General features: G+C 37.2%; 2 protein-coding genes across 4 annotated transcripts in view; both read right to left on the bottom strand.

The window, feature by feature from the left end:
• The window catches only part of rc3h1b (ring finger and CCCH-type domains 1b), a 105,724-nt gene that overhangs the window by 22,798 nt on the left and 71,270 nt on the right, over positions 1-11,656 (bottom strand). The window lies entirely within an intron of this gene.
• fgf12a (fibroblast growth factor 12a) overlaps positions 10,142-11,656 on the bottom strand; it is a gene marked incomplete at both ends in the record, with an annotated part of 31,231 nt that continues 29,716 nt past the window's right edge. For all 3 annotated transcript variants that reach the window (XM_079244338.1, XM_079244336.1, XM_079244337.1), the window contains one exon: positions 10,142-10,257. In XM_079244338.1, the coding sequence (XP_079100464.1) occupies positions 10,142-10,257 (116 nt within the window). The remainder of the gene's footprint in view (positions 10,258-11,656) is intronic.

Here is an 11,656-nt window from a genome sequence, read left to right as displayed (position 1 = left end):
ATATATAGAAGATATACTGTTGTGAAATCATTATGGCCAGTGACAAAAGCATCTTCATTTAGAAGTAATGCAAGTGTCAGTTTAAACAGGGCAGAAATCCCATTAGAGAGATCACCAGAATAAACTCACTAGGGTGTAACTAATGATGAGTTGACCTTTATGGCCTCTGGATGTCCAAAGGCCTGCTTTATCATCGATTCAGCTTTATAGTACAACACGCTTAATAAAATCATTGTTTCCTCCATGTTAGAGCTGTCAATGTTTTATTTTACGAGTGCACATGTGCGCACTTTAGGAATTTACTCTACACTGCTTTACCCCCACCACCAACACACAGACCCAATAAGGAGGCATTTACATAGTATATAAACAAAAGAGTTAAGATTACTTTAACTTAATATCTATTCTACAGGGTGTTTATTTACATCACAACACTGACCAGCAGGGAGATGTCCTTATTTAGACCTTTCAGATCGCTTTTAATGTGTGATATAAATTCGATAGTACATGCTTTAGTGAACTGAGGAGAGCATACACAGTAACTGAGGGTGGTCTTAGTGCATTGCCTATACACTCCTCCCCTTGTTTTGCTTATAAAACTATTACCTCGCTGTGTTTTGCGATGCACATCTAGAGAAAGATTTGTGGCGTCCTCGTGAGAAAAAAAAGTTCACCCAAAAGGTGAGACAGGCTTTGTTTTCATGTTACTCCTTCGCTTGTAACGTCTTAAAGGAGTTCCTTAATGTTTTTTGTGACATACGATATCATCCTCCCTGCAGCTCTAACTGGACCCTGATCCGTAACTACAAATGCGTTCATAGCATCAAGTTTTACACGTCTGATTTCTTTTAAACGCCTTTTAAACGCCATCTGTTTGGAAAACAGATGGCGTTCATCAGGACTAGAGGAGTCTCACTTAACCTGGAAAGAAAGTTTAATTGTATACAAAAAAGCCTTACGTATGGCAAGAACAGCTTATTATTCATCATTGATAGAGGAAAACAAAAACAACCCTCGGTTTCTTTTCAGCACTGTAGCTAGGCTTACTAGGAGCCGGAGCGCTGTGGAGCCATGTATTCCTTTCTCACTTAGCTGTGATGATTTCATGTATTTTTTCAGGAATAAAATTGACACTATTAGAGATCAAATTCACAATACTCTTCCTTCTACCTATAATGTTGAGCCTGTTGTGGTCTCCGAAGCATCCTTAGAACCAGGATCTGACTTGTGTCTAAATAGTTTCTGTCCTGTCCAACCCTCTGAATTAACTAAAATAATAGCTTCATCTAAACCATCCACCTGTATCTTAAACCCTCTCCCAACGAGCCTCTTTAAGGACATTTTCCCTTTAATTAATACATCACTACTAAATCTTATCAATATGTCTTTAGTGACAGGATATGTACCACAATCATTTAAAACTGCTGTAATTAAGCCTTTACTTAAAAAGCAATCTCTGGATCCAGAGGTGATAGCAAATTATAGACCTATATCTAACCTCCCGTTTATGTCCAAAATTCTGGAGAAAATAGTTTCAGCTCAGCTACATGCCCACCTGAGCAGAAATAATTTATTTGAAGAGTTTCAGTCAGGATTTAGAGCTCATCATAGCACTGAGACGGCATTGGTGAAAGTTACTAATGACCTTCTTATGGCCTCAGACAAAGGACTTATGTCCGTATTTATCTTGCTTGATCTTAGTGCTGCATTTGATACAGTCGATCATAACATTCTGTTACAAAGACTAGAACAGGTGATTGGAATTACAGGTACAGCGTTAAGCTGGTTTAAATCATATTTATCTGATAGACTTCAGTTTGTTCATGTAAATGACAAGTCCTCCTCCCAAACTACAGTAAGTCATGGAGTTCCTCAAGGTTCTGTACTTGGACCAATACTCTTCACGCTATATATGCTCCCTTTAGGCAAAATTATTAGACAGCATGGAATAAACTTTCATTGTTATGCAGATGATACTCAAATATACTTATCCTTTAAACCAGATGAAACAAATCAACCCAATAGGCTACAAAATTGTCTCATAGACATAAAGACTTGGATGTCTAGAAATTTTCTCCTCTTAAACTCAGATAAGACTGAAGTAATTCTCGTTGGATCTGAAAAACTCAGAGCTAAATTTTCCGGTTTTGTAATGAACCTGGATGGCATTACTTTAGCTTCCAGTGCTACAGTGAGAAACCTTGGAGTAATATTTGACCCTGACCTGTCCTTTGGCCCACATATTAAGCAGGTTACTAAAACAGCCTTCTTTCATTTACGTAATATAGCCAAAATTAGGGACATTCTGTCTCGGAGTGATGCAGAAAAACTGGTTCACGCTTTTGTTACTTCGAGACTATATTACTGTAACTCTCTATTACTGGGCTGTCCTAAATAGGCCCTGAAAAGCATTCAGCTGATCCAGAATTCTGCAGCCAGAGTCCTGACCAGAACCAGCGGGAGAGATCATATTTCTCCAGTTTTAGCCTCTCTTCATTGGCTGCCTGTTGAATCTAGAATAGAATTTAAAATCCTTCTCCTTACATATAAAGCCCTCCACAACCAGGCACCACTATATATCAAAGACCTCATTGTTCCTTACATACCAAGTAGAGTACTTTGTTCGCAGACTGCAGGCTTACTTGTGGTTCCTAGAGTCTCAAAGAGCCGAGCAGGAGGCAGAGCCTTTGGTTATCAGGCCCCTCTCTTATGGAATAAGCTCCCAGTTAGTGTTAGGGAAGCAGACACCCTCCCCACCTTTAAGACTAGGCTGAAGACTTATCTTTTTGATAAGTCCTATAGATAGGGATGGTTAGCATCCCTTAGTTATGCTGCTATAGGTTTAGACTGCTGAGGGACATTTCCTGATACACTGAGCTTCTTTCTTTTTCTCTTTATCTCTCCCTTTTACCCCCCCCCCCCCCCCATAACAGTGTTGCATCATTAACATGTATGTCTCCTGTCTCAGCAGGTCTCCCTGGCCGGGAGTAGCAGTTCCTGTTGTCTGTTGTCTTTCTGTCCTCTTCCCCCCACACAGCAGAGGCAGATGGCTGCCTGTCCTGAGCCGGGTTCTGCTGGAGGTTTCCTTCCTGTTAAAAGGGAGTTTTTTCCTTCCCACTGTCGCCAGTGTGCTTGCTCAGGATGGGAGATTGAGTTGGACTCAACTCAATCTGTTGGTTTCCTTATATAGGCTATTATGAATTGGCCTTCATTATGTTTTCCCCTCTGTCTGTAAAGCGTCTTGAGATGGCATTGCCGTGATTTGACACTATAAATAAAGTTGAATTGAATTGAATTGAATTTTATTTGATTAATACTCTGCTTCTCTGCTTCTATAAAGCTGCTGAGTAGATATTATTGTAGAACTTTGCCCTCCTGCAGCTTTTAACAACACATTCAAAAAGTTTATAAAAGTTATCAAGGCCACATTTCACTAAAGCACATTTGCAGTCATTTTCCAGATAACAAATTATTTTCATCAAGTTCGTTTTCACAGGACTTCACAAAGAACCTAATCTAACAGATTTAATTATAAATTCTCCACATGTAAAATTGGGATTGTCTTCCAACAACCACATAAACTCATAAAAATCTGGAGCAGAGATGGCTTTGATCAGAACCTTTAGAATCCTCTCCTAGAAATGCTGGGATTCCTGCTAACCTCTTCCCCACTCAAATGGCAGACCTCGTGAAATTATTTTCTCTCTTTTTATGTTTCTAATACGGCAAGAGGCAAATTCTCTCTCTTCTCTAGTTTATCACAGATTTAAGCCCAGAGGGAAACATAGACTTTAAATTATTTCCGCTCATAAATTGCAGTTAATAAAACCTAAAATAATTACATTTACAACTTGTTTACAAGCAGCTGTTATTGCAAATAAAAACAACCCTTGTGTGCATTAAGCTAAATGATTAAGCTGCTACTGTATATTTTTGCCAGGATTGTTCCACCAAAATCAGTAACAGATTGTATGGATAAAACTTGGACTATGCTGTTCCTGTCATACAGGTTTTATTAACAGACTGTGGAAGATTACAAACCAAAATTTTGAAAACAATTAGCTTGCATGAATATTCATAAGGTGCACTCAAATCAGTATTTCATTGAGTGTCATATATTTTAATAATTTCAAGTTTTAAAACTCTTACTTGTAATACTTGGGCATGTTGACATCTCTCTTCATGTACTGTTGGATTATGATTTGTGATGCCTTTTTTATCCCATAACTATCTTTATTCATTTAATTAATTCATTCTTTCATTCATTCATTATCCTAACCGCTTTAGTTCATTGAAGGGTCGCGGGGAAGCTGGAGCCTATCCCAGCAGTCTTTGGGCAAAAGGCAGGGTACACCCTGGACAGATCGCCAGTCCATCGCTGCCATAACTGTCTTTTGTTACTATTATATTTGACCACTGGCTATATTTCCATTTTCAGTGGTAGTTATTTTACTATTGAATGCAAATTGTAACAATATTATACAACTAACGGCATCTTCTGTCTCGTAAATTTGCTACAGCTGTTACACCATAGACAAACATAGGCATTAGTTCCATATAATGTAAAAATTCACAGAAAACTTCTGCATGCAGTAACTTACTATTGGCAGAAATCCCTTATTTATTTCTGCTCCTATTTCCTTAATGCGCTGATGCTTGAAAGAGATGCTATTTATGTTATTATCTATTATTGCACTGATAATCAAATGTACACAAGCTCTATGAAAAAGCATAACCCACAAATTAATGGGTTTTTTAAATGCATTGATTCCCATTGTACAATAGCATGCATGGAAAACCAAAGCAAATATATAAAGAATAATATGAAATCATCAACTGGAAATGGTTTAAAAGAACAAAAGTTGATAAAAAATTAAAAAAATTAAAAAAAAAAAACCATTGACAGAAGACAGAAATAAAACAGATGTAGCATGCTGAAATGAAAAGGCCAGATTGAGGAAACATTAAATTGGATAGAAAGGTGGACAGGGAATAGAGATTAGGAAAGTGAAAAGGCAGAGAAAGGAAAGGAATGAGAGGCATAAAGAGGATGAGGCAGGAGATGATAGAGGAAATTATTAAAGTTACAGTGTTTGAGCATAACTGCAGTAAAAGCTTGGCTTAGCATCCTTTGTGTCCCCAGGCTACTGAGATTCAACAGGGCAGTTTTCCTCTGTAAAAACCACTGCCAGCACATTAACATGCACATGCTGCAGAGCTCCTTCAATGAATTATTAGTGCATGAGTGTAGGAAACACAAAATGTGTGTGGGCAGTCAGCTTGCTGTGTGAGTGTGCATACACAATGTGCATGAACATTTACATATTGTGTTTGTATCAGCTCTTAACTGTGGACAAGGTGCAGAAGCAGAAACCTAAAGTTTTAAATTCAGTCTTGTTAACCATCAGACCTCATTTCATTCAAACTTCTATTATCCCTCTCAAGCAATCAGATTAAAAATACTGAACCAGCTACATCAAAGCAGCATCACTGAGTCTTAATTGAACACAGGCTAATTATTTTTAATGAGCAGCACTGAACGTCCTACTTCTTAGTAGGAGTTCCCTCTTTCACTTCCTGGGAGAGTGAGAAAAAAGACACAAGCACCCAGAGGCACAAGCACATATCAGCACAGCAGGACAGAATGAAGTAGACAGTGATGAAGAGGGAATGTTTTTCTGCACACACAAGACAAACAAAGTCATGTACAGGTCTGTATGAGTAAGAACACAGGGATTAATGTCTATTGTGGTTAAATAAATACAAATGTAAAACCTACTGACTTTGACTATGGGTTCTTAATGTACTGATTGGTACTTATGTTTTTGAACACCACAATAAGAGTAGAAAACCTTACAGGAAATACAAGTTAGACATTATATTTAACTTTTTAAACAGATGATAATCAGAGAAAATGGAGATTTATCACAGTGAAGTAGTAAAGTGTTCCAACTGTGATCCTTAAAATGTGATATTTCACTCTAAACCTGCCACAGCAGCACAGATGTTTTATGAATAAAAAGAGAAGAATTAAAGTATGGATGTGGTTGAATGAAGTTTGTTTTATCACACAAATGAGACTGAAACGTGAAAAAGCTGTTCTTAGTTAAATCTTACAAATGTTTTGTCTTAAAGATTAGCGACAGAAAGATTAAAGAATCAAATTGTTCAATGACATCCTGCGGTTTGACAGCCAAACAAATGTCTTTGCTCCTGTCTGCCATGAAGTTTTAAGAATTTCTGAGGTTTGCACTGGAAGAAGCCATCACGTAACCTACAAGCATAAGTATAAAAAGTTGTTTGTATTTAGAGTTGGATGTGCCAGAGGTGTATAATGGGTTGAATCAAATGTCCTTTTAAAGTAATCTAATCAAATGTGCTGCCACTTTCTCAAACCATCAGTTGCGGTTTTACGGTTCAAGCTGGGAAACCTGCCAGAAGATCATTGCAGTAGTCAGTACAAGAGATAATCATGATCGGCATTAGGTATTTGGTGGCATCCTGACTTAGATAAATTCTTAACTTTCATATACTGCAAAGCATAGTGTAAAACTTAGAGAAAGATGGACTACGGGTCATTAAAATAATATATATTTACATTGATGTTGTTACAGACGACCCGATTGGCTGGCAGAAAAGGCCATCATGGACCACGACAACTTTGTGCACATGAGTACATTTAAGTAAGAAAACTTCTTATGCAGGATAATGTGACAGAATCAGCATTTTCTTTGATAGTATTTTTTTTTCCTCCTGCTCGCTTTGTTTCTTTCTCATTGTAAGGAGATTTCCATCTGCAGGCCTGCATTCTCCTCTGCTATTTACTGGGACCAAAGAAGACACCAAAATAGAGAACAAATTTCTCCCCACACCCTGCTGTTCTATGCCGCAGCCACCGCGCAGGAGAGAATACAAGCCGCGTCCTAAAAGTCAGAGGAGCCTTCCTCCTCCTCCTCCTCCTCCTCATTCTCCTTGCAGACAACACTGAAGGTCTGTTTCCATGACAACAGGAGAATTAAGGGCGAAGGAGCACCATTCCAAAAGTGACATGTTGGATTTAGGGGTTATACAGAAGATAAATTACTTCTTCTAAACGATAGAGGGAATGCAATGGATTTTCTTAATTCACATTTAAGAAAAACATCACAGTGATTACTTTACTTTGTCTGCTATTTGTACTCTTGTCTGCTATTTGTACCTCCTATTGCAATGAGGGATATTTTCAAAAGTGAACGGAAAAACAAAAATATACAAACAGAGAAAAATCAGTGTGACAATATGAATTAATCACTCCAAACGGGAACATTTTTGATAACATAGTATTTATTTCTTAAACAATCACTAAATTCATTCTGAATTTTATTATCAATGCATATTTTTTTTGTCATCTCACAATTCATAATGCATATATGAGTGTGTTTCAATGCAGTGAAATCATCTGCAAACATAAAAATATTAAATTATATTCAATATCTCATACAACCAAACCCTTTGATCGCCCTATCATACATCAATAAACCCACAAAAAGTGCTTTGCTCAGCTGTTTTCTCACGTCACCTATTTTGTTTCTCTACCTTCTTCTTTATTAATTTCTCCAGGCCTTTCATTCTGCTGTCAGTTAACCGTGTACACATCCAATTTCATGCATTACTACATGTATCTCATTTGCACCAATATAAACCTCTGTAAAAAGATACTTAAATGCTGGTCTTGCCGGTTTACTTTCAGTGTCACGCCTAATATAATATATGTATCACTGGTATGCAGAAGGTGATGTTGAAGTTGAACTACTCTACCATTTGCTCTTGCAGGTAACTTGCATCAGCTGTGGACCTGGACTCCAGTTGGAAGACTCTCCCAGATCCATGATGATATATCACTGCAGTTTGCTCTGTGCAACTGAATATGTGCTATTAACTGTACAGACCATCAACCTAGCAAATGGTTTTCAACCAGTTATATATTAGGAGAGATGTATTCAGACTGATCACTAAAATACTCATCAAAACGTTGCATATAAAAGTTTTAGATCTACACTCCCCAAATTCAAAAGAATATATATATATTTATTTTAAATCTATGTTTTTTTTAATTTATTTATTTTTTTAAGATCTTACTTTTTACCAAACTCACATCAACTTTTACTGTCATGCGATGGTCATGCTTAGCCTTGCCTGCTTTAGTCTTGCCAATTTACTATCCCAGCCTTCCTTACTGGGCTAGGGATTGACTGTATATCACCAACTCCAGTCTTTCAGCATCAGCCTTTGTGCAACAAGCGCTGGACCCCTTCACAGAAGAACTATGGAACTTCCTGAGTAAGACAAACCAACTGGGGATTAGGAGTACGGCAGCGTACACAGCGTATGAAGTGTACCAATAATTCACTTTGTTTTAACAGCCCTGTCAGTATGCTAAGGTATGAAAAAAATCCTCTTGACCACAATACAGCAAATGTTTCATTTCATGGGTCACAAAACCAGGGAGTGAGAAGAAACAGCAAGTGTTATTATCTGAAAACGACAAACTTCACATTTTCCTCCCAACTGGCTAAACCGGCTCTTCACTAAAACCATCTGCTTCCATTGTAATAGGAAAGTCTTTATGATTGCAATCTTAATCAGGCCAGTGATTTATTAAACAGTCAGGCACCCTGTCCACCGGTGTTGAAAAATCTCTTATGATATTGACATGAAATAAGCACAAATAGTAGAGCTTGAAACCTCACTTTGATAAATCATCACCATTTCACTGCTAAGCCTACCCAAATAATTTCCTTCTGTCTCACCCTTAAACAAACAAAAGAAACCATTAGAGGTCAAAAGTTATTTTAAAGTGTTTCCATATATTTCATAAGCAGGAGTTAGATTTTGAGAGTGACAAACTGCAGAGAAACAGGATCTGTGTTTCTTGAGGTGCAAATGTAGAGTGACCACTTTTGGCCATGGCTCGTAGTGCTGATGCTGGTCATTATTTTCTTCTCAGCTTACGAAAAGAATACTTTACTTTGTTAGTAATCTATAATCTTTGCATTGTTAAGATGATACTGAAACTATATGAAAACATATTTCTTTTTATTCTAACATTTACCTACTTATACAACTTTCTTTGTCAGTCTTTTTTTGTGAACAAACATACCAATTATAGTAACTTGTTATCAGTTTTCTATAGACATACAAGGTCACCCTCTATTATATTGCTTGTGTCAGTTTTGTTCTGCTATAGCAGAACAACATAAGGAAGTTCGTTTCCCATTAGTCACATTAGTCAAACTTACAATACACACCTGAGTAAATTACATTCCACCCAAAGCAATTTGGAGTCCATCACTGAGAACTACCAATACTTTCGGCCAAACCCTCACTCCAGAGCAGGTGGCGCGATAGTGCATTCAAGATGAAACAGTGAAAAACAAAGAAAAAATATTAGCAATTTGAGAACCTATCTCAAAAACAAAATTTAGACCATAAATAATGTCACAGTAACTAGGACGAAATACCCAACAGATTTACTGTGATGGATAAGACAGTGGTATTTATATAACCGACAACAACAAACCTTTAAAGCATATGAGAGTGCAATAGCATTTTGGGAGGGAAAAATTATTGTATTCAAATTTAATATGTATTAAAGCTTGTTTTTCACAGCATAAATTGGAAATGAGAGATTTCAATTTTTGTAACAGGAGACCACCATTCCATTTATCACAGCTTTTTCTCTTTTTTTGCATAAAATGTTGGTCAAGTTCTGATTGACAAATGTCAAAATGTCTACATATATATATATATATATATATATATATATATATATATATATATATATATATATATATATATATATATATATATATACATATATATAAAATCAACCTGATATCAACCTTTGTGCAACAAAGGCTGATATATACCCTCTCATTTCATAATAATTTCATCGTTATTTATCTAAAAGGGTTTCACAGGCAATACTTGAGTCCAGCTTTTGTTTTTGTTGTCTTGGTTGTACAGTCATAGCTCCTTGTTGTTCTTCGAACCCTCCCCTTTTCATTAAGAGGGCATGGTGGGGGTGGTAAATTTTCCTCGGGCCCCTTCCCTCGAGTCAGAAGACGCCACTTCCCCCTGCTGGAAGCCCCTCACCCTGGTGCTATGTGGAGTCCTGATTGACAGCTTTCCCTCCATTCATGGTGGGAGTCCCTGAGCTCTTCCTGGAGCGGTGCTTGTCCTCTATCTCATGCAGTGACGGCTCCCTGTACATACAAACTATGGCAGAGATGTATGGAGAGGCAAAGAGAGGGAAGGGAAAAGGAGGGAGAGACAAAGATAGGAGATGCTCAGAAAGGGGGACAATGGAGAGCAGATTGAAGGGATGGGTGTGCAGACAGAGACAAGGTCAGATGTGAGTTTGGGACAATTATACCAGGCTAAGAGGGATAAGACAAGGGAATGAGAGCTATGTCAGCACTTTTAATCACAGTGTTTGACAAGTTTTCATGATAAGAAGACTGATCTCACCAGATAGGTAAACAGATGGCATCTAAATATAAATCTGTATCCACAGCAGCTAGATAGATGCTGAAACTGTGGGATAAAGCTTGCTAAAAAAAAACAAAACAAAACAACAACAACAAACTGTATTGTTTTGCTGAGAATAAGTTGTACATTTAGCCAAATCTTGGCTCACTCTAATAGTCTAATCAGTAAATGGGTTTAGAGAAGCACGCCAGAGATTTGAAGTAATGCTTGAAAGTTTGTGAACTCTTATGTATTTTCTGTACTTTGCCAATAATTGAAGGAAAACTTGATCACATTATCTCCAGAGTTCTACAAGTAGATACAGAAACCCAATTAAAAAGTGAGGAAAATATTACACTTGGTAATCTATATATAGTGCAAAGTTATGCACTCTTACATATATATGTGTGTGGCTAAAGTATGAGGATTTTAAAGTAGGTTTTTAATAAGCTGGAGGAATGTTAGCTCATTCCTCAGTACTGAATAGCTTCAACTATGCTTAGGATAATAAACTAAGGGCAAGACTTTTACTTGGCTTTTCCAAAAATAACAATTCTACTCTTCCTTAGCTGTTCTTTGAGACCACAGTTTGTCTATTTATGGTTTTGCCATACAGCATGGCCAGTTTTATCTTGTGTATTAGTTCACAATTACTTGTCCCTGACAGTTTTCAATAAACTTTCCTGGTATTTTTCAGCAGTTTTGAGAAGCCATATGAGTCTATATGGAACATGGGATTGGGAGTCGGGGTTGGTAGGATTGGCAGATTGGGGAGTAATTCCAATGACACAATACTATATATAGTGTATGCTTTCATAAATAATGTAAGAAAATGCAGTGTGCTCTTTCTCCAATTATGAAGCTCATCATTTCAAGACAGAGTTTTGGTTTTATTATTTTAGAACACCCTTCTCTAAAATCCACCTTAGTTTGTTTACCTCCTTAGCAAATTACAGATCACCAGTAATGTTCTTGTTCTATTATATATGATGAATTTATGAAGAGGTCTGCTTTGATGTTCATTTTCATACAGCTTATCTAACATCTCCACAAAATGTGTTTTTAGTTTCAGCTCTAAAAACCTAATTGTTCAGTTATTTACTGTATGCCCTCACTTTTCAGTCCTGCGCACATGGGCTGTCTCTGT

This window comes from Telmatherina bonti (assembly GCF_933228915.1).
Source record: "Telmatherina bonti genome assembly, chromosome: 7".
Classification (NCBI taxonomy): Eukaryota; Metazoa; Chordata; class Actinopteri; order Atheriniformes; family Telmatherinidae; genus Telmatherina; species Telmatherina bonti.
The sequence above is the reverse complement of the archived record's forward strand: the minus strand, read 5'-3'. Positions and strand labels throughout refer to the sequence as shown.